The sequence below is a fragment of the Lygodium microphyllum genome, chromosome 8 (genome assembly GCF_053477565.2).
Source record: "Lygodium microphyllum isolate KBCC chromosome 8, Lygodium_microphyllum_v1.1.10, whole genome shotgun sequence".
NCBI lineage: Eukaryota > Viridiplantae > Streptophyta > Polypodiopsida > Schizaeales > Lygodiaceae > Lygodium > Lygodium microphyllum.
The window spans coordinates 5,105,966-5,128,957 of record NC_141142.1 but is presented as its reverse complement, the minus strand read 5'-3'; the positions used below and the strand labels follow the sequence as shown (position 1 = coordinate 5,128,957).

Below are 22,992 nucleotides of genomic sequence, written 5' to 3'. Positions count from 1 at the left end.
TATTCAATTGGTTGAAATTAACTAGTCCTTACACCTTTTCATACCTACCCCTACTTCCCATCCTTTACAAAAATGTGCTAAAATCATCATATTGCTGGCTTCTCTCAGCTTGTTTTCAAGGCCTCTTCATGTCACAAATTTGTAGGTTTTTTCAACAACACAAAAAACTCATTTGCTAACCATTGCGAGATCTCAATGCGATTAGAATCATCTAAAAAAAGTTTATGAGATATATTTAAGCTCATGAGAGTGAATTTAAAGGCAAAAATGTGATATGTTATCTCTCACCTAAGATTTAAGTGGAGGTTGATAATTGTTATTAATTCAGCCCACTTGCCCTAATATGAATAAATAATATAAATAGTATAGATAGTATAGAATAATCTTTATTTTTTATTTTTATCTATTCTTTTATTCTATATATTATTTGGAGCTTTTCTTTGGGGATCCCGAAAGGAGAAGAACCCCAAGCCTATTTGCACAACGAGAAGAAGTTTGATATTCAAGAAATAAGGAGGGCTTTTTCTTCAAGGGTGAGTAGGAGTCACATTTATTTTCTATCCTCTCTCTCTCAATTGAACACATGTACATCTCTTGCTCTCTCTTTTTAAATTCAACATAAGATATGATCATGAAAAGGGGAAAGGTGAGTCTTAAAAAATTATATGTGGCTCTCTCTCTATCTATCTAGAGAGAGATAAATTTCTTTTTTAATTAGACACATGAAATAATATGATATTTTAATGATTGAACATACTTTAAAAACATCCATAAATGCACATACACTATAAAAAATGAGTGATTTTTTTTTCAATTGAATATATGGGATGGGATATTAATTTTCATGGTTGATTATGTTCATGCAATATATACATACTCTAAAACCACACACAAATGCATATAGACTATAAAAACACATGAACAATACATGCACACATACATGTATACACATGTGCAAACATATACACACATGTACACATATATAGACACTTATATGCATGCATGTTCATATACATGTAAATATATATGAGTGAGAGAGAAAATGGAGAGAGAGTGGGGGCAGAGAGAATGGGATACACACTTATGAAATATGCACTTACAAAGAAGCACACATGCATATATGTAAACACACACATCTTCTCATATATATATATACATGTACATATATATGCAATGCATTCCATATATACACATGTGTACACATGCACACATATGAGGTGAAGTAAGATGAGAGACACGAGGAAGAGAAAGAAAGGAGAGAAAATAAAAATGATGAGAGGGAGAGAAAGGATACACATTAAGGAGACTACACAAAATAGACACACATATATTAAGCACGCATATACATATATACATATACACACATGTATATACATATATATAAGCATACCCATACACATGCACACACATACACAAAGCATAGGAAAAACAAAAAGAAACAAGAAGAAAAATGTGTGTGTGTCACACACACACAGATTACATATATTATGTATGTAATAAATAATAAATAGTTTAATGTATGTATGTATTATGTATATACATTAATATATAGCTATAATATATATTAGTATTTAAATTATTATATTTGATAATAATTATTACATATAATTATCCTCCATGTATTATTTGTACTAATGATAATTGTAATGTATGTGTTATAATTGTTAATATATCAATTAATTATTAATAAAATATTTATACTTATATTTTAATTAATATATTACACATATATAATTATGTACATATGTTATTAATTGTTAGTTATGAGAGAGAGAGAGAGAGAGAGAGAGAGAGAGAGAGAGAGAGAGAGAGAGAGAGAGAGAGAGAGAGAGAAGCCCTCAATATAGTTTATGGATTGTCAAATTTATGTGATGTTGTAGACTCAATATGTGAGGATAATATGCATGCCATGATAGGTTCAATGTGAATAGAAATCACCACTAAATGTGTTTGTCTTTGAGAAACTTTGAGAAACTTTGAGAAATGGAGAAAGAGGGGGAGGGGAGAGGGAGATGAGAGAGAACTATGAAAGAGAGAAGAGAGGAAATAAAAGAGAGATGGGAGAAAGGATAGAAACTTATAAAACATGCATATACATATATCCATATACAAACACATGATTGCATAGATACACTCATGTATATATAGGTGAAAAGATGACAGACATGGGACTTGAGAAAAAAAAAGAAGGGAAACAAGAGAAAATTGATAAGAGGGACACACACACTTATGGACTATGCAAATGAAAACACATGTATTAAACACATATATACATATACTGGCACACATGGACATATGCCTACAGTATAGGTACACACATGAGGTGATAAAAGATGAGAGATAAGGATCTCAAGAAAAAGAAAGGAGCCGAGAGAAAAAGAATGAGAGGAAGGAAGAGGATGCACACACTTATGAGACCAAAGAAATGGAAACATGCATATTACACACACACACATGTGTACACATATACACATACATGTGTGCGTGCACACACACACTGAATGCAAATGCAAAGAAAAAGAGAAGGGATATATATATATATATATACATATATATATATATATATATATATACATATATATATATATATATATATATATATATATATATATATATATATAGAGAGAGAGAGAGAGAGAGAGAGAGAGAGAAGAAGAAGAAGAAGACGTCAAAGAAGATATGAGGGATGGGAGAGTGAAAAAGAAAGAAGAGATAAGAAAGAGAGACAAAAGAGAGAGGAGAGAAAAATGATGAGCTTATGAGACTAGATAAATTAATTTATATATATATATATATACCACACACATACATATGCAATTGGCTTCTTTGTGAACTATCCATGAACCTTCTTGCCATATAAAACATGCATTAGGATGCCAAGTCCCCTAATTGTTATTGAGATTGGTCCTTTGAACCCCCATGCAAAGCACTGAAAGAACACTAACACGAAGTGTCTGGAGAATTTAAGCACAAAATGCCTAATATATAGTATAAATAGTATAGTTAGAAGATATATGTATTATCATATAGATATATATATTATAGTATAGGTGGATATTTATTTGTAATGCATAATGAAAGCCTAAATTTGATAGGATGCCCAATATTTCATGTAGATAACTAGTTTTTTGAAGCACCTTTCATTTATATGGATTAATCCTCAAACTTTCTACAAATCTACATATGTTGTATATGATATCGGAAAGATATCTTTTACAAGGCATGTCATTTAATAAATGCAAAATTGTTTTACTAAAATATGCATGAAGATCGTCAAATTTAGGCCTTGCTTGGCATTGTTAACTACTAGCACGTAAAAGCTCTCTTCTTATTCTTATTGTTATTCTTCTTCTTCGCTCCTTCTCCTCCACACGCACACACACACACACACACACACACACTCTCTCTCTCTCTCTCTCTCTCTCTCTCTCTCTCTCTCTCCCAAAATATCCAAGTGCTTCTTTGGGGCAATTGTCACCATGCTTCTATATTTCATTTTGGGTTACTCTCAAGATCCCTTATTTCCTTTGGCCAAGTATATTTCATTTTGACTTACTCTCAAGATCCCTTATTTCATTTGGTTGATGCTTGTGGCATTCAAAACTCTTATATTTTTTTCACAATTAGCTTCATTTTTTCAACTTTCACACAAATGAGATATAAAAATAAAGTATACTTCAGTAAGTATCCATTTATGCCTTCAAAATTTAATTCTGGCATTAGTAGGCCAATTATTTTGAATGCAAAAATTTTATATGGCAAGCTATTCAATGTTCAATGAGCTAGTATCCTCTTGTAGAAGCCATGGAAATTGTTCCGAATACGAAGCATGTTGCCATAGGCAATCCCTTCCATTTAATAAGATATTCCATGATAATGTAGTTCCTTATAACCTTCTCTTGCTTGCCAACAATCTTGGAGTTTATAGATGATTAATCCATCCTTATCAGGGGGAGTGAAAGGTGAGAAGGATCGAAGCTTGCACGCGAGCTATGGCAGGAGAGCAAGAGCAAGAAAGAGAGAGACAAGAAATGGGAACTCCAACAGTCACAATGTGTGACCGGGCCTTCCTTTATTTACTAGTCACTAAAATGAATGTAAAGAATAAAGTGACGTGACAGGCGCCCGCCACCTGCAATGTGCAGTGGCAGGTACTGTCAGTGTAGTAATACACGGGGCGGCATGGCGGAGGCGCCTTTACCCCAACAACCTCCCACTTAAAGGCGAATCTGCCTTAGTGAGAGAGAAAAGAAAAGAAAAAGATAGTACAATTGTACATAGGTACAAGGGATGAGGAAAGGCAACATCTCATCCAATGCCCATCAATCTCCTGAGGAAGGCAAAGCGCTCAGTAGTGAGGCTTTTCGTGAGCAGATTTGCAGGATTCTCATCAGTGGAGATCTTGACAAGGTCAATAGACTTGTCCTCCACGACACCATGTATGAAGTGATACCTCACCTCAATGTGTTTCGTCTTCGCATGGAAGATCGGATTCTTAGCCAACTAACGGCACTCATAAAATCCGAATGCAGTGTTGGTATAGCATCAATCCTAAGGTCAGCAACTAGACGGCCTAGCCATATGGCCTCCTTGCAAGCCTCAGTGGGCTGCAACATACTCGGCCTCAGTGGTAGACAAAGCCGTACACTTCTGAACCCTGGACATCCAAGAGACAGCACCTCCAGCATAGGTGAATACATAGCCAGAAGTGGACTTCCTACTATCTGCATGTCCTGCGTAATCGAAGTCAGTGTATCCCACGACCCCTGTATCCTGGTTGCCATACCAAATACATATATCTGTTATGCCCTTCAGGTACCTCATGATACCCTTCACGGCATCCCAATGTTTCCTGCCAGGTGTAGCCATATAGCGTGCCACAACACTAACTGCAAAGGCAATATCTGGACGAGTGGCTATCATGGCATACATCAAACTGCCCACGGCTGAAGCATAAGGGATCTGGGCCATCTCGGCCCTCTGCTCATCTGTCTGCGGACAATCGGCCTGTGGTACCTTCACATAAGAAGGCAATGGACAGCCAATAGGCTTTACGTCCTGCATACAGAAGCCCTCAAGGACTTTATGAATATACTCCCTCTGTGACAAGTAGAGGAGTTCCTGATGCATGTCGCGTCTAATGCGCATACCAAGTATGTGAGAGGCCTATCCCAGATCTTTCATCTCAAAGCTCTTCTTGAGCTGAGCCTTAAGAGCATCTAGCTCATCATGAGCTTTCCTTGCTATCAGCATATCATCCACATAGAGTACCAAAATCAATAAAGAACCATCACGGGCTTTCTTCGTGTAAAGACACGGATCCATAGCACTCCTGCTATAGCCCTGTGACTGTATAAAGGCATCAAACTTATGATACCACTCTCTAGGTGCCTGTTTCAAGCCATAAAATTTGCACACTAGGTGCTCCTTGCCAGGTTCTGCAAATCCCTTAGGTTGCTCCATATAGATCTCATCATGCAAGTCCCCATGTAAGAAAGCCGTCTTGACATCCATCTGATATAGATCTAAGTCAAGCTAAGCAACCAAAGCCAAGACCAAGTGCAGGGTGGTCATCTTAACCACAGGAGAAAAGACCTCATCAAAGTCTACACCATGCTCATGCTTAAAACCCTTTGCTACCAATCTAGCCTTGTATGCCGGCTTGGGGTGTCCAGGGGTACTTTTCAGCTTGTACACCTACTTGCATGGCAAAGCCTTCTTGCCCTTAGGCAAGGCAACCAAATCCCAAGTCTCATTCTTATGCAAGGAGTCGATCTCAGACTACATAGCCCTCTCCCAAGAGTGACTGTCACCCCTACGCATAGCCTCATCATAAGTGAAAGGCTCTCCTGCATCTATAACCAAAACATAATGCATAGAGGGTTGAAATCTATCAGGTGGACGTCTGTCTCTAGCAGACCGTCTCACTGCAGGCTCTGTTGCCTGCCTAGTTGCATGTCCAACACCCTGACCATGAGCATTTGCTGCAGCTGTAGGCTGTCCAACTGGCTGTGCAGGAGCTCTAGGCTCCTCCTGAAAGATCAGTCTGCGAATCTCAACCACCTTCTCAGGTTGCCTGTGCATCTTGTCTTCATGGAAGACTACATCATGATTGCGGATGACTTTTCGCGCCTGCGGATCCCAGAGATGGTAACCCATCTCGCCTGCATCTCCATGACCAAGGAAAATGCATTTGACACTCTTAGGATCCAGCTTACTTCTCTTGTCCCTGGGCACATGGCAAAATGCCTCACATCCAAAGACGCGGAGATGCGCATAAGAGGGTGGCTTACCAGCCCAAACTTCCTCTGCAACCTGGAAATCCAATCCACTAGAAGGCGATCGGTTTATGACATGCACTGCCGTACTAACTGCCTCAGCCCAAAAGCTTTGCGGTAGGCCTGCATGGCTAAGCATAGAGCAGACATGCTCCTGAATAGTCATGTTCATGCACTCAGCCAAACCATTCTGGGGTGGGGTGTAAGGGGCGGTCAACTAACGCTTAATACCCTTGTCATCACAAAACTGCTCAAAAGCACGTGAGACATATTCTCCCCCATTGTCAGTCTTAAGGCATTTCAGCCTATACCCAATCTGGTTCTCAACAAGAGCAAGCCAATGCTGAAAGACTGCCAAGACATCGAACTTTTGCTTTATGGGATAAGCCCACACTTTCCTAGAAAAATCATCAATGAAGGTAACAAAGTACTTCACGCCACCCACAGACATACATGGCATGGGCCCACAAACATCTGAATGCACCAAAGCCAAGGGCTCACTCATGCATGGCCTACCCGATTTCTTATGCGTAGACCTATTCTGCTTACCATAAAGACAATGATCACATGAGTCAAAACATCCATAGTCCAAAGGCGGAAGATACTGCAAACCAGATAACATTTTCATTCCCTTCAAAGACATATGCCCCAAACAGGCATGCCAAAGTGATACATGTGGGATAGAACCCATAGCCAAAACATGGTCTACAGAAGACCCAGATACAACAAGAGGATAGAGGCTGCCAGCCTTGGCACCTCTAGCAAGCACAATTCTGCCTCTGGTAATCTTCCAGGCAGAATCCCCAAAACAGACATGAAACCCTGCATCATCCAACTGTCCTGCAGACATAAGACTGCCCATAAGCGCAGGTACATGACGCATATCCCTGAGCAAAAAGGAACTGCCAGTGGAAAACTGCAACTGAATATCTCCACAGCCCACAATATCAAGAGACATGTCATCTCCAAGTCTGACTGATCCAGATACGGTACGGTAAGAGTGAAACCAATCACGGTAAGGCGTCACATGGAAGGACGCACCTAAATCCAATAACCAGCACTGTGCATACATACTAGGTGTCTCAGTCAAGTGTGAGGCATCAGAAGAACTAGCTGCAAGTATGAACTCATCACCGCCATCGGAATCCTCGATTTGCATGACATTAATTTCCCCAATCTTGACGCTGGACTTCGCAAGTACTATGCTGCGATCAGAGGACTTCTCCTGCACTTTCTCTTTCCCCTTATCCTTGCGCTTCTCATTGCGCAACTCATGACACTATGGTCTGATATGGCCCTTTTTCCCACAATGATGACAAGTAACATTAGCATTGCGCCCACGCGACTTAATACGCGACTTTCCACAAGATTTAGACCGACCCTTCTGCGAGTCACGGCCACGGCCATGACCACGATCATTCATGTCATTCCTGCCTCTAACTGTCAAAGCACGTGAAACACGAGAGGCATCCAAGTTTTTGCGATTAACCTCTTCCTGCAGAAGAGCACTCTCAATATCATTCAATTTCAGAGTAGCACTAGAGGCACATAGGGCAGTGAGGAATACATCCCATGACTCATTCAGAGTCCCAAGCAAGAAAAGAGGAGCGACTTCCTCTCCAAAGGTGATATCCTACGAAGTCAGGTTTTTCAGTATAGCATGGAACTGGCTCAAGTGAGCAGACATAGTCGCATTATCCTTCATGCGCAGATCCATAAGCTGCTTCAACCAGTACATCTGACTCGTCGGACTTTTCTTATCATAAAGATTCTTAATCTTATTCCATAGATCCCATGCACTCTGTGCTTCCTCAAATACATTATAATGTACATGTTCAGTGAGAGACAATACAATCGTGGACTTGCATAGCTCATCAAGTTCAAGCCAGTCGTCATTGTTCATAGTTGCAGGCTGTTGCCCACTCAACCGAAGTGGCTTAATCTGAGATTTCTATACCAAGACCTGCCAAATTTGACTCTTCCAATAAGAGTAGTTGGTACCATCCAACTTTGTGATGTTAAATATGGCATTATCAGTAATGCAGGCTGGAAATGCACAGACAGTCTAAAACTGCTTGTTGTTTTACTGCAGAAAATGCCCAAAATCCACTGAAATGAGCTCCAAATGGCAAGAAGAGTGTGCCAAAAGATACTGTCCACTTAATACTAGGTGCGGTACACCAAATCGGGATATTTCAGCATAAAAAATACTGTTCAGTCCACCAATAAATGCTTGCTGTAATAAATTTTAGAACTGCAATAATGAGAGCAAACTATCCCAAAACTGGATCTAATGTCAACTAAACAATGCTAGGTCCAAAGCCGGCATAAAGAGGACAAAGCAAAGCCAAATGATAGTGAAAATACATGAGCATAACACCGAGAGATGTCAAATAGCATCTGCTCGTAAGAGGCACACCCCCAGACAATCTAGGCAAAATGTACCTGCAACTGCCAAAACCTGACACAAATAGGTGTTTACTCAAAAGAAAGCGGATCCAAAACTGAGACTCAGCTCATAAGCATCCTATGAACCAAGACATATAATCAATGCAACATCCAATTGTCGGAGTATAATCCCAAAGTCTCAATACATCTGTAACTGCTCAATGACATAGACTGCTCCAATACATGTAATTGCTCCAATAGCATGTAATCCCTGCTCAAGGTCAAGTAAGCATGCAAGATGCTCCCATTGGCACAAAAGGCGTACAAACGAGCTCAAGGGCTCAAGTAACCCAAGACAAAGTACTAGTGACAAGTGACCAAGTCAATGTGTCATACGCATCCCAAGAGCATGACATACATGAAGCAACTGATGGAAGCAACCAATGAGCAATACATAATCCCAAAATAAGATCTCTGTCAACTCAATGATATCCGATAGCAACCAAGTAAATGATCAAACTGAGTCGGAAATGCTCAAATACATCCAAGGCAAAGCTCCCAATGTCGGTAAAGCATAGACGAACCAAGCGGCATATATCACGAACCAAAGCATGTAATGTATGAAGCCTAACTATCAAGCATAGACATGAGGCATAAGCGGTCCAAGAGCATGCCAAGTCAATCCAAATGCCAGTGAATACCAACCAAGACGAAGCTTATGCGTAGCTCAAATACATTCCATAGATTCAAACATGAGCTCAAAGTCGTCCCCAAATGTCAGATACATGATGGCAAATCCCAAAGCATACATCCGGTACCAATAGGTAAGTGACAAAGCATCCAAAGTACCTTCAGCCCACTGTTATTACAGCCAAGTTTGACTATCAAAACTGAGAAATTTTAGCCAATATTTCAGGCTAAAATCATGGCATAATCATGTGCATACATTCCCAAGGCACTAGGCATCATGTAGGCCGCATATGGGTATCAAACAAGGTAACCGGAGTAGAGTATAAGCATCAAATGCCAATGCCAAGTGTGGTTGCCCTGTTTCCAGCACTGTATAATAGTAAATGACACTCCCAAATCACAGAATGTTAGCCCCAAAGCTTCAATGCCAAGCACAAGGCCTAAAGAGGCTTTCAAAGTAGCTCAAATGCCTTCTAGAAACCATTGTTCAAGTGCTCATTTAGGAGCCAAGGCATATAGGCTGAAAATGTGATGAGTAGGCAGGCAAAAATTTGGCGCAAATTTAGTGCAGGCTATCCTGGGAAGTGGCTGCTCCATGTGGCAATGTTGGTGTGGATGGGAGGCTCAAAGAGGCCCCAAAGAGGGCATACACAAAGCCATGAATGCCCAAAGCAAAGGGCAAGGGAGATATGGAGCTTTGAAGCTTGAAAATGATGGTTGCCCCTCTTCTTCCACCTGTTAAAAACTGAGAATTGAAGTAAAACCCTTCAAACTCTGATGCAATACCTCAAGGGCAAGGCCCTGAAGAAGCCCAACAATGCCGGGAGGGAGCTCGGGAAGCCGGGGAGTGTCGAAAGCTCAGGAGATCGGCTATGGCTGCCGGGATGGAGACCCAATGCATGAAGGGAGTCGATGCAAAGGTAGAGAAGCACTGAGTCGAGCTCGAGCAAGAGGAAGCCAAGCTCTGATACCAGTTGAAAGGTGAGAAGGATCGAAGCTTGCACGCGAGCTATGGTGGGAGAGCAAGAGCAAGAAAGAGAGAGACAAGAAATGGGAACTCCAACAGTCACAATGTGTGATCGGGCCTTCCTTTATTTACTAGTCACTAAAATGAATGTAAAGAATAAAGTGACGTGATGGGTGCCCACCACCTGCAGTGTGCAGTGGCAGGTACTGTTAGTGTAGTAATACACGGAGTGGCACGGCGGAGGCCGCTTTACCCCAACAGGGAGGTAGTTCTTGAACTTGAATATCAGGACCAATATAGTTTTTGAGCTGTGAGACATGAAAAACATTGTGAATACATGTGGTTGAAGGCAAATCAAGTTGGTAGGCAAGATCTCCAACTTTTCTTGAAATTTGATACGAACCATAATAGCGATGAGCAAGCTTATTATGTCCACACTTAACAGAATCATAACGGGACTTAGATACTTTCAAGAAGACCAATTCTCCCTCTTCAATGTCCACATGCCTTTGCTTATCATCAACATAAGATTTCATAGTCTCTTGGGCTTTTCGAATATATTCCTTATATTGCTTAATTAAGGCCTCCATCTTTTCTAGCTCTTCCTTTTAGCAAGGGGATTCACTTCATATAAAGCCATGAAACAATACTAAAGGTACTTGAACCTTGTGGCCATATAAATCCTCAAAGGGTGACATGCGTATACTCATGTGGTATGTGTTGTTGTAGCAAAACTCTGTACGATGAATCCAATGATCCCATGCATTTTGTGTGTCATGGTAAAAGTGTCGCAAGTAGACTTCCAACCACTTGTTGACTCTTTCAGTTTGACCATCGGTTTGTGGATGGTAAGTTGTACCTGGAGTTAATTTTATTTTCATGAAAGTAAAGGCTTTTCCAAAAACTCCCCATGAATTTTGTATCTCTATTAGAAACAATCTTCATAGGTAAACCATGAAGTTTGAAAATTCCTTCCATAAATTGATCTACCACTTATTTGGCTAAATATTGGACTTTGGTGGATATAAAATGGGCTGATTTGGTATGATGATCAACCAGAACAAAAATACTATTCCAACCTTGCTTATTGATAGGTAGTCCTCCACATTTAAAACATAGTCCTTTTATCTTGTCGTTAAAGAAGGGTTTACTGCTAATGGTATTGGATGCTTGTTTAGCTCCACTTTTAGCTCTCTTGAAGTCCCCTTTTGGATGAGCATTATACCTAAAGTTGTTCCCTTGCTTGGAAGTATATGTTGTAGGGTATGTAGGAATCTTATTGAAAGTGTTTGAAGCCCTATTCTCATGTCTATAAGATTCTCTTTATTGGTTGAATTGTTGTCCAAACCTGGTTGACTGTTTGAATGATAAGTGGCTCCTATCTTGGGCTAAAAAGATCTCATTTCTCTTCTCTATTTCTGGCTGTAGCATTCATCATACTGTATGGCTGCATATACATTTGTAAGCTTTGTTGCCTCCACCTCTACCAAAAGGTTTGGATACTTATTCAACTTGGTTGAATTAGAAATGCCCTCAACATAGATGGAAAGGTTTAGAAACTGGCTGGAATACTCCCTAACCATAGAGCCTCACTGTCTAAGATCATACCACTTGCTTTCCAACCTTTCTTTTTCCATTAGAGATATAAAAACCTGTGTCATAGCTGATTTAAAGTCCTTCCATGTATGAAATTACTTGCCTAATTTTCATCATGTATCTCCACCATGTATATGTGTATTCCTCTAAATGTAAAGGTGCATAGCAAATATTTGCCTCATCGCGGCATGGATAGAGGGTGAAATACATTTCCAATTTATTAATCCATCCTTCAAGCTCTATTGGTGAGGGATTGTCCTCTTTGAGCTATGGTATGTCGATTTTCTCTTTGTACTCTCTATCATAGTGGTAATTATGACCCTTGTTGTTGGGTAAACCACTTGATTGATACCTTGGAGAGAGATTATCCAATATTGAAAGTCCATGGTTGTTGTTAAAGGATTGCTGACCATTCTTCTTATTGCCAAAAAAGTAATGACCAAGTGAGTTAGTACCACATAGCTGATGACTATGAGGGGGCTAAATAGGAGAAATCATCTCCTCAAGATCATCATCATGCTGAACTTTGTTCTCTCTTCTTGAATCTTAGTGAAGATATTTATCTTGCCTATTCCTTGCATTAGGAATCTGTGGTTTTTATAGATAAAACTGCTTATAGAACGAGTCATGCTCATGAATGTCTTCTTCTTTTCCAGCATGCTGAGCTTTTTCAGACTATCCATGATCCTTTGAAGATTCAAAATTTTGTCTTCCCTTATTCCAGAGTTAGAAAGAGATTGAAATGTTTCCTTAACTCTTGATGGACCACCTTGCTTATAGATTGAGTGTATAAACTGATTAGATACTCTTGACTTCACATTATCATGTGGAAGTGAGGCCCCATTATCATTGAAAGGTGGAGTGCTTTACCACTTATTACCCAATTTGTTGAGAATGGAGATCATCTGATCAAGCTTAGTGTCCAACAATTGATTATGATGTCCAAACTTCTCAAAGTGATTGACCATTTGTCCAAACTTGTCATCAATTGTTTGGTTCAATTGAATGACATCCTCATTCATGCATTTAATCCTATGAGAAAGTTGTTGGAATTGGTTTGAATCATGTGATCCATTCACTTCAGATAGATGTACCTCATCAATAGGGTCTCTTGGCCATTCTGACTCTTCATGTACAACATTGCCATCATTACCATCCTTTTGTCCATGATTTGTGGCTCTAATGGATGAGTTTATCTCTACTTGATACTTAACTAAGTCTTCATTTATGCTCTCCAACATTTTCTCTTTCTTCTTATTCCTAGCCATTGGAATGGATACAGTAAGAGAAGACTTTCTGTCAATAAATGGGCTATAACAAGAGTTGTACTCCTTCAATCCTTGTGTTTACGAGCTTAAAATGAAGCTTACTATAATAGATAAGGTAGGTTCGCTAAAATTTCAAGTTGCAATTGGGTAAGGATCAGTAGTCCCAAACCAAAAGGTACCCTACCTATTTATCCAAGAGCTATTTTTTAATGACCAATTGCTAGAAAAATGGGCATAACTTTTTCTCCACACTTCAATTGCCAAATTTTTTTGATTAAAATCTATGCTTGCATAGTCCTCTACGTAATGAGTACAAGAATTCTATGTCAAAATTAAAATAACTAATTCTTAATTTTACTTTTTTGTAATTGTCCAAACTATGATAACAACCTATTTGACCCTGTAATTGCCCTGTTTGTCACATTTGACCATTGGTATGCATTGTATAGCTATGCCCATTGAAGTACAATATGTGCACCCTTCAAATACCATGTATCCACCTGTAAAATATCAGTAAACATATAAAAACTTGCAATTTCTTTAAGTTCACTACCCTCTTTCACCATGTTTTAGTGCTTTGTTTCCCAATGATCTTCAATCTTCATCCACTGTATCGTAAGTGGTCTTGCATAGTCCTCCACCTGTGATGAGGGATAAAATGGCATACGGGGCATCTAAATGGGCTCTGAAACTCTGAAAGGCATGCAAAGTTCCTTCCATGCTAGGTTGTGTACCCCTATGGAGTCCTAAATTGCAAGGGAGAGTTACCTCATTTTGCCATGCTATCTCATTTGGATTTGACCTTTTTCCTTGGTTGGTATGTATACATTGCAAAGCTAGTGTTTTAGAAGGCAAGGATACTTTACACTGTTGAAATAAGGCTTTGGGTACTCAATGAGATGCAGTAATTGAAAATTGAATGAAATGAAGAGGGCTAAGAAAGTTTTACCTTTAGTAATCAGTGACTCATTGATATACTAAACTCACCTTTTACAATTTCTTGGGTATTTCAATGTAAAGGATCACAAGAAATCAAAATTTCAGAGATTAGGCAATCACATGAGCAAGAATTCGCTGAAATTTTTAGATTGAAATGTACCATTATGCATGTCTCCATCATGAAAGAAATCAATGTTGGAATCAAGCTAAAGGGTTGAATTACCTATCATTGTATGATAGAGACTCAATCAACAATGAATAGGTATTCAATTTTCAGTATAAGTGGACTAGATTTATCAATCAAGCAAAGAGGACATACTAAATTCAACCCTGCCTTCAACATTGGCTAAGCCTCAACAATTGGAATTGGTGAGATTAAAAATGAGTAGATGATACCTTGTTTGATACTTGAAGTTGATGTGGATTACTGAAATAGATAAGATGCCTTCAAGATAGTTGATGGGAGCTCTATATAAGTTTCCCATTGATTAAGAGTCCACTTGAAGTCTTCAAGTGGCTTCAAGTCGAATACCAATCTTGATCCATAATTACTTACATTAACTGAAGAATGATCACATATCCGTGAATTTGATCCAATGCCTTCAAGTAGACCTAAAGATTAATTCAAAGCATCAAGGGATGCTTCAATTATTGATGAAGATTAGTCCAAAGCTTCAAAAGATGCCTCAATCCTTGTCTAGATCAAGAAGTAATTTTAGTAATCCATAGCTGCCCAAGTATTCAAGAAGAAAGAAATGCTACGAGTCAATATCTATTGCTACAATGTTGGATCAATCTTGATGGAAAGGCCTTGTACTTGATGCTCAGAGTTAAAACACATCATAATCCCCATGAATCAGCCACAAATTTTGAAGAATTTTGTGGCTGCCTTTTTTTCCCAAATTAGAGAATAAGAATCCTCTAAAACTTGTCCAAATGCATCAATGTCGAGTCTATATTGTATATAGAAGCTTATCTTCACCTTCTAGAAACCAAAGAGCACAAAAGCCCTCTCAAATCTTCAAGAAATTACCCAAATTCATTGTTGTCTTGAAACTGCCATGGTTAGGGTTTGGAGTTTCACGAATGTCTAACAAGAGTGAAATAATGACTAATGCTTCAAAGAAGAGAGTAAAGAGTTAGAATAGAGGCTTATTCAAGCTTGATGAAAGATTTTATGGATAAATGACTTGTTGTCCAACCATATGTAGCTTGAATGCCAAGGGTCAAGCTTCCTATAGTTTGTACTCTCTCTTGCTTACATTAGAAGTCACAAAGCTTCATGAAGAGGAGATTATGGATAACATTACCATGGGCAAGTCAATCAATAGTAGTCGTGGCATCAGATGGGTAGGAATTTTGGTGCAAAATGCATTGAATGGTAGCTTGCACATGTGGCATTTTACCTTAGTAATATGGTGCTTCATCAGGTTGTGAAGAAATCAGGAGTCATGCTAGACAATACTTTCTTATGGTAGAAGCACAAGGAAGGAAGATATGATCAAGAATCATCCATGGAAACTTGAGATCAAGTTGAGAGAGGAAAAAGAAACCCTTATTTAACAAAAGTAATCCCTATTTAAGCTTATCCTAAATTGTGTATAACCCTAGTTAGGCTTGGAACTTTCAAAATGGGCCTCTTCTTGTCCACAAGTTGCCATAATATCCATGTTCCCCCCATTTCTTCTTTAGATCTTCTCCCAAAGCTCCAAAATTGTTTTAGTTTAACTGCAAGGAACCCCGACTAGTCATAGTTTAAACTATACTATGTCTAGTAGCCAAATATTGAACTCGAGTCACCCTAGATGGTGTTGGTAACCAAATCTAGGCTTGAAAACAGCCTTGCCAAGAATCAAATTCAAGGTTCTGATACCATTGAAATGGACTTAGCCTAGAATGAATTAAAATAACAAGAAATTCAAGAAACAACAATTGAATCAAATGGCCATAGCCATGTCATAGATGGAAATGTATTAAATCTACTACACAGTGAAGCCATAGCTCTATGACTAAGTCCTATGACTATCCAAGTACTTACTTTTTGGTATGACTATCCATATGCAAAAAGCTTCCATTTTATTTGAATAATAATAATATTGTAACTTGTCTTAATTGTAATCTAAATTTGGAGTGTAATATATTTTGATCATATCATCAATCTTAAACATCGCAATTGTATCATCTCGTATCTTACACCACAACAACTCCTTGGATCTCCTTTCAAATGCTTGATTCTAGAGGTTCAAGTGTCATTAATATCCACTTATCAAAATTTACATGTCCAACAAAGGGCAACAAGACTATAATGGTACTTGCTTTACATTGACTACTCTACATGAACATGGATTGCACTAAATGACACACTCGAATTGCTCTAGGACTAGCTAATTAACCAATCAGCCATCCCTTACATGGACAAAAGTGGTCCCTAGCATTGTTAAGTCCAAGTCCTAGTTTGTGTCACACTAACATTGAATAAACTAGAAATTAAGAGGATCTCTAATCCACTTTAAAAACAACCTTATATAGAAATTCTAGATAAGTTATAAATGTGTAGCATGTACACGTATTCTCATTATTAAATGTTAGATAGGTCACTATGTTTGAGCAATCACCCAACCAAGCTATTCATGCATTGCCTTAGGGGATTGTCAAGCATTAGGATGGTGGTCCAAGCACTATTATTGGTCAAGTTAGTACTAGTTTGATGCAATGCGATAGTCCACTTGGAAAAGCATTATGTTGTTCATTTAGCGATCTAAGAAATGTTCACAAGTTTGGTTATAAACTTGGTGAGATGATGACATTTTTATGTTGTGGAAGATCAAGAATAAAATATGCAAGACTCTTGGCAAATTTTGATTGGCCAAAGTTATCAACATTGAGAATGTATAGATATAAAGTAGTAAAATATTCCTTGGTCACTTGGTGATTTTTAGATTTTCTGAAGTTCTCAATTGTTAAAGCCAACAAATGTAAAGAAGTTAAATATACATGACCATATACAAGACTCTTGCAGACTTTTTGATTGGCCAACATTGTCAATTACTGAAGCAATGAGATATGAAGATATTCAAATATTGAAGAACCTAATAATAACGAATAAGTAATATCCCCCCTTCCCCCTTTAATGCTTCTAAAACCTTCAAATTCAAGCCCTATGACTCTTAAACCTTATCATTCTTTGACAAGAGCATAAAACTATCAAATACTAGGAGCAACTATGTAAATTCAATCGACAAAAACACCAAATTTTCACGAATGTTGTTGGTTAAGCTCAATAGCATTGGCGACAAGGCATATAGGCTAATGTATCCTTCCCTCTTGAGTAGCCATGTAACATCACTAATGGGTTACCATATTAGTGGGGTTTAGTCTTAATCTATGGTGTAAAAAATTCTAATGTCCTTAAGGATGCCAATTGCTTTTGTCTAGCTTGTTATGTTTGTTGTAAAGTCGTATATAGCTAGTATGACATGATTGAGTCATCTTAATATTCACAAAAAACCAAGGTTTAGTGTGAAAGGAATTGCAAATTTTTTAAAGTAATTTTTGAATTTTAAAGGACAATTTTTAGCTCTAAACATGGAAAACACATGTAATTTAACTTAAAGAATCCTTGAAAACTTCTAGTTAAAAGTTCTAAGTTAAAGGTACTTTTAAGTTATAGGTCTTTGTAGTGCGTGCGCGCGCGCGCGCGCACACACACACACACACACACACACACAGAGTAGTACATGCTCTTATTAGGTTCTAATAAGACACTTTTTGGATCACACAAAATCACCTTTGCATGCTTGGTTGAGCCATCTTGAAGTTGAACTATAGTGTAACCTGCTTTTGATTTGCGAAAATCCACAACTCGAGTGTCATAGCAAACAGTGCCAGTAGGAAGGGAGTCTACCAACGCTTCAAGCAAGACTTGTCTATCAACTGAACGCATCTCAACAGCCCTGGTAAATGAAATATATTCCACTATCTTAGATCCCATGTGTAATTATTAGAACCTTACCTATATCACACAACCACAAACATTATCACACAACAACAAGCTACCCATTACCATTGAATCTTTATTCTACCCAACCACATTTACTTGGTTTAACTTTTCTACTTGAGATTATTGTATTGATGTTTTATTGATCGTATATACACTTGTAATTATTAATAACTTGTCAACATAAATCTAGTTGTGGGTTGGCATGACATTAACATAATGAATCATCAAGATACTCAAAAGGAAAAAGATGAGTTTGTTACCTCTCTCCAGTTGGGAAGTTTAGATCCGCTAAATTGAAACCATCGATTGTGTAAAACTCGATCCTGCTCAAATGTTCAATGCAATCATGCATCTTTCATACCTCAATGTTAAAATCAAATGATATTAGCATTATGTGAAATTAGGGCATATTGTTATAGTACACTTAGGGGGATTTAGCCTCTTCTTGAGGGAAAAGTTACCCCTAGCTAACTAATATTTTGCAGTAGACTTCTTAAACCCCATTCCTTTTCCTTTTTTATTTTAAGGCTTGCATTCTTATCACAAGATCAGCAAAAGAAAAACCAGCACACATCATGCACTCTTGTTTTTTGAACACTAAAGGGAGACTAAAGGACAATCTACCAATGGCATAGAGCACTGTGAGAAGGGACGATAGCAGGTAGTTGAAATTGGTGAGAGTCTGATTCAGAAGACGGATGGCCAAATCACTTATGTCCTCTATAATCCATTGATGCATTCACATGACAAAGGTCACACCAGTGCGTACATATTATTATAACAAAACAAGGAAGGGAGTAGATCATATGTTGTTTACCCAGATAGCTTCTGAAATTTATGCCGAACGCCATCTGCAATGCCAAGGGCATCAAGGGCTTTCCAACCATTCGTCCATACAGCCACAGCCGTCCCGGTTCGCCTCAGAGACGGGGACTGCTCCAACACAACCGACTTGATTCCGCCCCTACCACAAATCATACCATTGATAGGAAATTATAAGCAGTTCTTAAATGTCAATGCATAATTGTATCGCATTGGCGTCAACACAAAGATTTACGAAAAACTTAGCAAATTATGTGTGTGCGCGTGCGCCCCATGGCTTGATATTTCGTCTCGGGAGGCTTCAATTCATGCCAAATTAAATGGCCAGTACCCTTGATTAAGTAGCTCATGAGTCATAGCTGCGCTACTTTGTAGAATGACAGCTGAGTACACAAGACACTGGATAAACGTGGTTCGCTGGGCATATAGTATATCACAATATTCAACATCCAACTAATTATTACATGTGCCTGCAATTGCAGGTACCATCTCAAGACAAAATAATTCGAAATGGAGGACGTACAATCATAAATTTACTTAGTTGTAACTTGTACCGGTGCAGAGCAAGAGCAGTGGCCAGGCCTGCAATCCCACCACCTGCAATCACTACGTCGTGCAGCAGGGACGTTGTCCTCGTGTCAGCCAATATAGGAATGCAGCTCGATGCAACCACGCTATTGACATGGTATTTTGATGCATAGCGCAGCTGCTGCAGTGGCCGCCGTCTTGAAGCAGCCGCAGCCAGCTCGTGTCGATGAGAGTGTGAGTGCACTGGCTGCTTCCAATTAAGTAGCATCATCAACTGCGAGCTGGCGGCACGAGGATGAGAGATATCAAGTGCCATCTTGAGCGATCTGATCTCTCTCTCTCTCTAGCCCTCTTCTTCTTCTTCTTCGTCGTCTTCTTCTTCTTCTTCGTCTCTCTCTCTCTCTCTCTTCTGTGTCTATATAAAATTTGTGAACGGCCTTTCATTTTCCATTCAGCAATTTAATTAGCCGCATGGCTGACGAGGGAACTGCAGAAGCATTGCCAGCGAGAACAGTTTCTCCAAAGGGAGCCTGGGTAGCTTAGTCGTCCCGACTTACTCATGAAGATCTCTGTATTTCCTTCCAAGTTCCCCCGCCCCCAGAAGGTAAAATTAATAGTCCCAAGAAAGCGGCATCGTGCGTACAGCCAGTCTATAGTTTGCTTTCGCAGCTATAACTGAGGTCTCCAGACTCGGGAGTCGGACTCGAGAGAGGTCACATGCGAAGATTTTCTAGCAATTCTTTCAACGTCGTTTTACAGATGCCAAAACGTTGATATTTGAACGGACAACCGACGTGAGCACTTGTCCTCTACGTTTGTTGTGTTGTCTCTTTCTTTCTAATCTCTAGTAGCATTATAGATTTGTTTTTGAATTTCAATAAAAGTGACACTATTGGTGTTCAATATGTGATTGCTATTGAAGAGCTTCCTTCCTCTCTTGTTGTGACCATATAAAAACAATGTAACTTTGAAGATTGTTTCATGAAAGTACTAAATGCATTCAAGTCATTCATGCATCTTATGCAAGTATCTAGTCAAATGGTATGCATAAGATTTCTCAATTATTGTCAAGATCATCATGTAGCAATCCAATGTGGTTCCAACCATAGGCCTCTCTCTCTCTCTCTCTCTCTCTCTCTCTCTCTCTCTCTCTCATACTACAATAAAGAATACAAGCCAAAAGAAGGGAGTAGAAAAGTTGAATGGCAAGTAAGGATTAACGACGTCTCATTAACTGAGCTCAATTAATGCCCTAACTCCCACTTGAGGCCATTACTATTGATGTGCAAGGAACACGAAGTGGCATACCTCCATGCAACTCGAGTCATGGAGTCTAGCTTGCAAGCTCGTGAACTATATTAAGGTTGCATCCACAGAGGATGTTAAGATGTCAGAGAGCATAGAGGAGAATGGAGAAGGGAGCAACATCATTAAACGATACAAGGACAGCCTTGAAGAGGAAGAGAAGCCCAGATCCATTGCATGAAGAGGAGATGGCCAAGAGAGCAAGGGAGGGAGAAACCTTTAGCACCGCAGTGCCGAGTGAAGTCTCTAAGGAGGACTACATGCAATAGCTGGAAGCAAACCCTCAAATCATCTTTGAGATAGTGACATCCAATCTCTCCAAAAGTTTGGAGGAGAACATGGAAGGCACTGGCAAGAAAATTATTATGGATGCAGAGAACGTCAATGAGAATGCCCTATTCTTCGAAGCCTAAGAGCCATCTTGGGTTTTTTCACTCAAAATCCCCCAATGCCAATGGATATAGTCATCTAGTTCAACACACTACTCAAAGGAGAAGGAAAAGTTGACCAAATCTATTATGGAGGACGTGGGTTCTTTGAAATCATTGTGAATTACATAGAAGCAATGAAGAAGCTACTAGAGAGAGGCATCCTATTCTAGGGCTTGAATATTTTCAACATCGTGCCTTGGCACCTAGTGCATATTGGTAGAGACTATCTACACAAGGAGTGCCCTGTCTGGGAGCTGCCATACCTCCTAGCCTATCTCTTGAATCTCTTGCCAAAGAAATCAAAGAGATTAAGCAACACCTTATACATCCCTCCCCTTGCCACTAGTCCATACAAGAATAGCTACACATGCCTATAGTCATCTCCCTCAACCAATGGCTCGTTTGGAGCAAATTTGTTGGGGGATGTTACATGTGTGGCAAATGGGGTCATTATTATAGAGAATGCCCACAAGAGAAGCAAGATGAAGAGTAGCATGGAAGTAAACCAAAAAACCAATCCTAGGCCAAAATGGCAAGGGAGAGGGACCCAAATTAGCAAAACCCAGTGGAGCCGACAGAGAGAACCATCAAGGTAAAGAAGATGAATGGCAACTAGTGCAGCACTAAACAGATAAGGACAAAGAGTAAGAAGGGGACAATGCAACACCATAGAAGTTGGAGAACCAAGCATTCCTTGTCAAAAAAATTTGGCAAAACGCAACAATATGAAAGCACAATCAAGGTAGGGCTAATGCCTTTATTAACCTCAATAGGATCCCCTTGGATCATCTCGATAGGGAATACTTTGGAATCAATGCCAAAATCCAACTTCTCTCAACTAGAAGAATCAATGACACACTCAATGTGTATGGTTTTGACTAGTTTGATGCAAGGACCAATGTAGGCTGGGATTGGAGTGAAGGTGCAAAGAGTGCATGAAGGATCATCTTGGCTAGGAGAATGACAACAGGGGCTTTGCAAAAGCTCATAATGAGAATGGCAAGAATGATGGTGGAAACTAAAGAATTTAAGCTCGTGACTCTGAATGCCAAAGGCATTAGGCATGAGGTCAAGAGAAGCTTTATTTGGCGATGGCTTAACCAACACCAATCGGATGTTGTACGGATCTAGGAACACAAGCTACATAGTAGAAGTGGGAAGACTTTTACCCATGGATCATATAGATGCTTCTACAGTGGCATAGAAGGAAAAGCATTAGGTTGCTAAACATTGATAAAGGAGGAGTGGCAACCAAAGCTCTTGCAAAACTTGGAAGAATGCTCCAAGAAGGTAGATGGCGTGTAGTATCGATTGATTGGATGGGGACCCCATTGACAGTTATCAATATCTACACCTTCAATGATATTGGATCTAAAGAATAGATGTAGAGACAGATGTAGCCCCTAAGATTAGGGAGAACACTCATTGGAGGAGACTTCAAAATGGTAGTCAACAATCGGGATGCCTACTTGGAGGTGGCTCTCCTAGAAGGCAAGTAATGGGAAGCTTGGGCACAAACCTAGAAGATGCATTGGAGTTGGTGGACCTAAAGGACTACTGCCATGCTAATGATCAGAGTCAAATGTGTCCTACAACTCATGTAGCAGCCCAAGCTACTGGGCACACCTAGACCCTTGGTACACCTTCGACCACAAAGTTTCACTCCCAACTACACCAAGGTAGATTACCAATATATCATCTCTGATCACTATTTGATATGATTAACTCTTAGAGTGATTGAAATATGTAGGTGGCATGATAGAAAAGATGGCTGGTGGCC

At 39.3% G+C, this 22,992-nt stretch overlaps 1 protein-coding gene across 3 annotated transcripts in view; it reads right to left on the bottom strand.

Annotated features, from left to right (window-relative positions):
- Window positions 1–20,182, bottom strand: part of LOC148031923 (monooxygenase 2-like) — an 81,245-nt gene extending 61,063 nt beyond the window's left edge. The window contains exons 1-4 of one of the 3 annotated variants that reach the window (XM_087682509.1): window positions 19,503–20,182; window positions 18,944–19,090; window positions 18,387–18,449; window positions 17,914–18,079 (exon numbers count right to left, since the gene is read on the bottom strand). In XM_087682509.1, coding sequence (XP_087538635.1) covers window positions 17,914–18,079; window positions 18,387–18,449; window positions 18,944–19,090; window positions 19,503–19,792 — 666 coding nt within the window. In that variant the 5' untranslated portion in view covers window positions 19,793–20,182. Of the gene's footprint in view, window positions 1–17,913; window positions 18,080–18,386; window positions 18,450–18,943; window positions 19,332–19,471 lie in introns of all 3 variants that reach the window. The other 2 variants (XM_087682511.1, XM_087682510.1) reach the window with 2 other exon arrangements.
- Window positions 20,183–22,992: the final 2,810 nt, after the last annotated feature.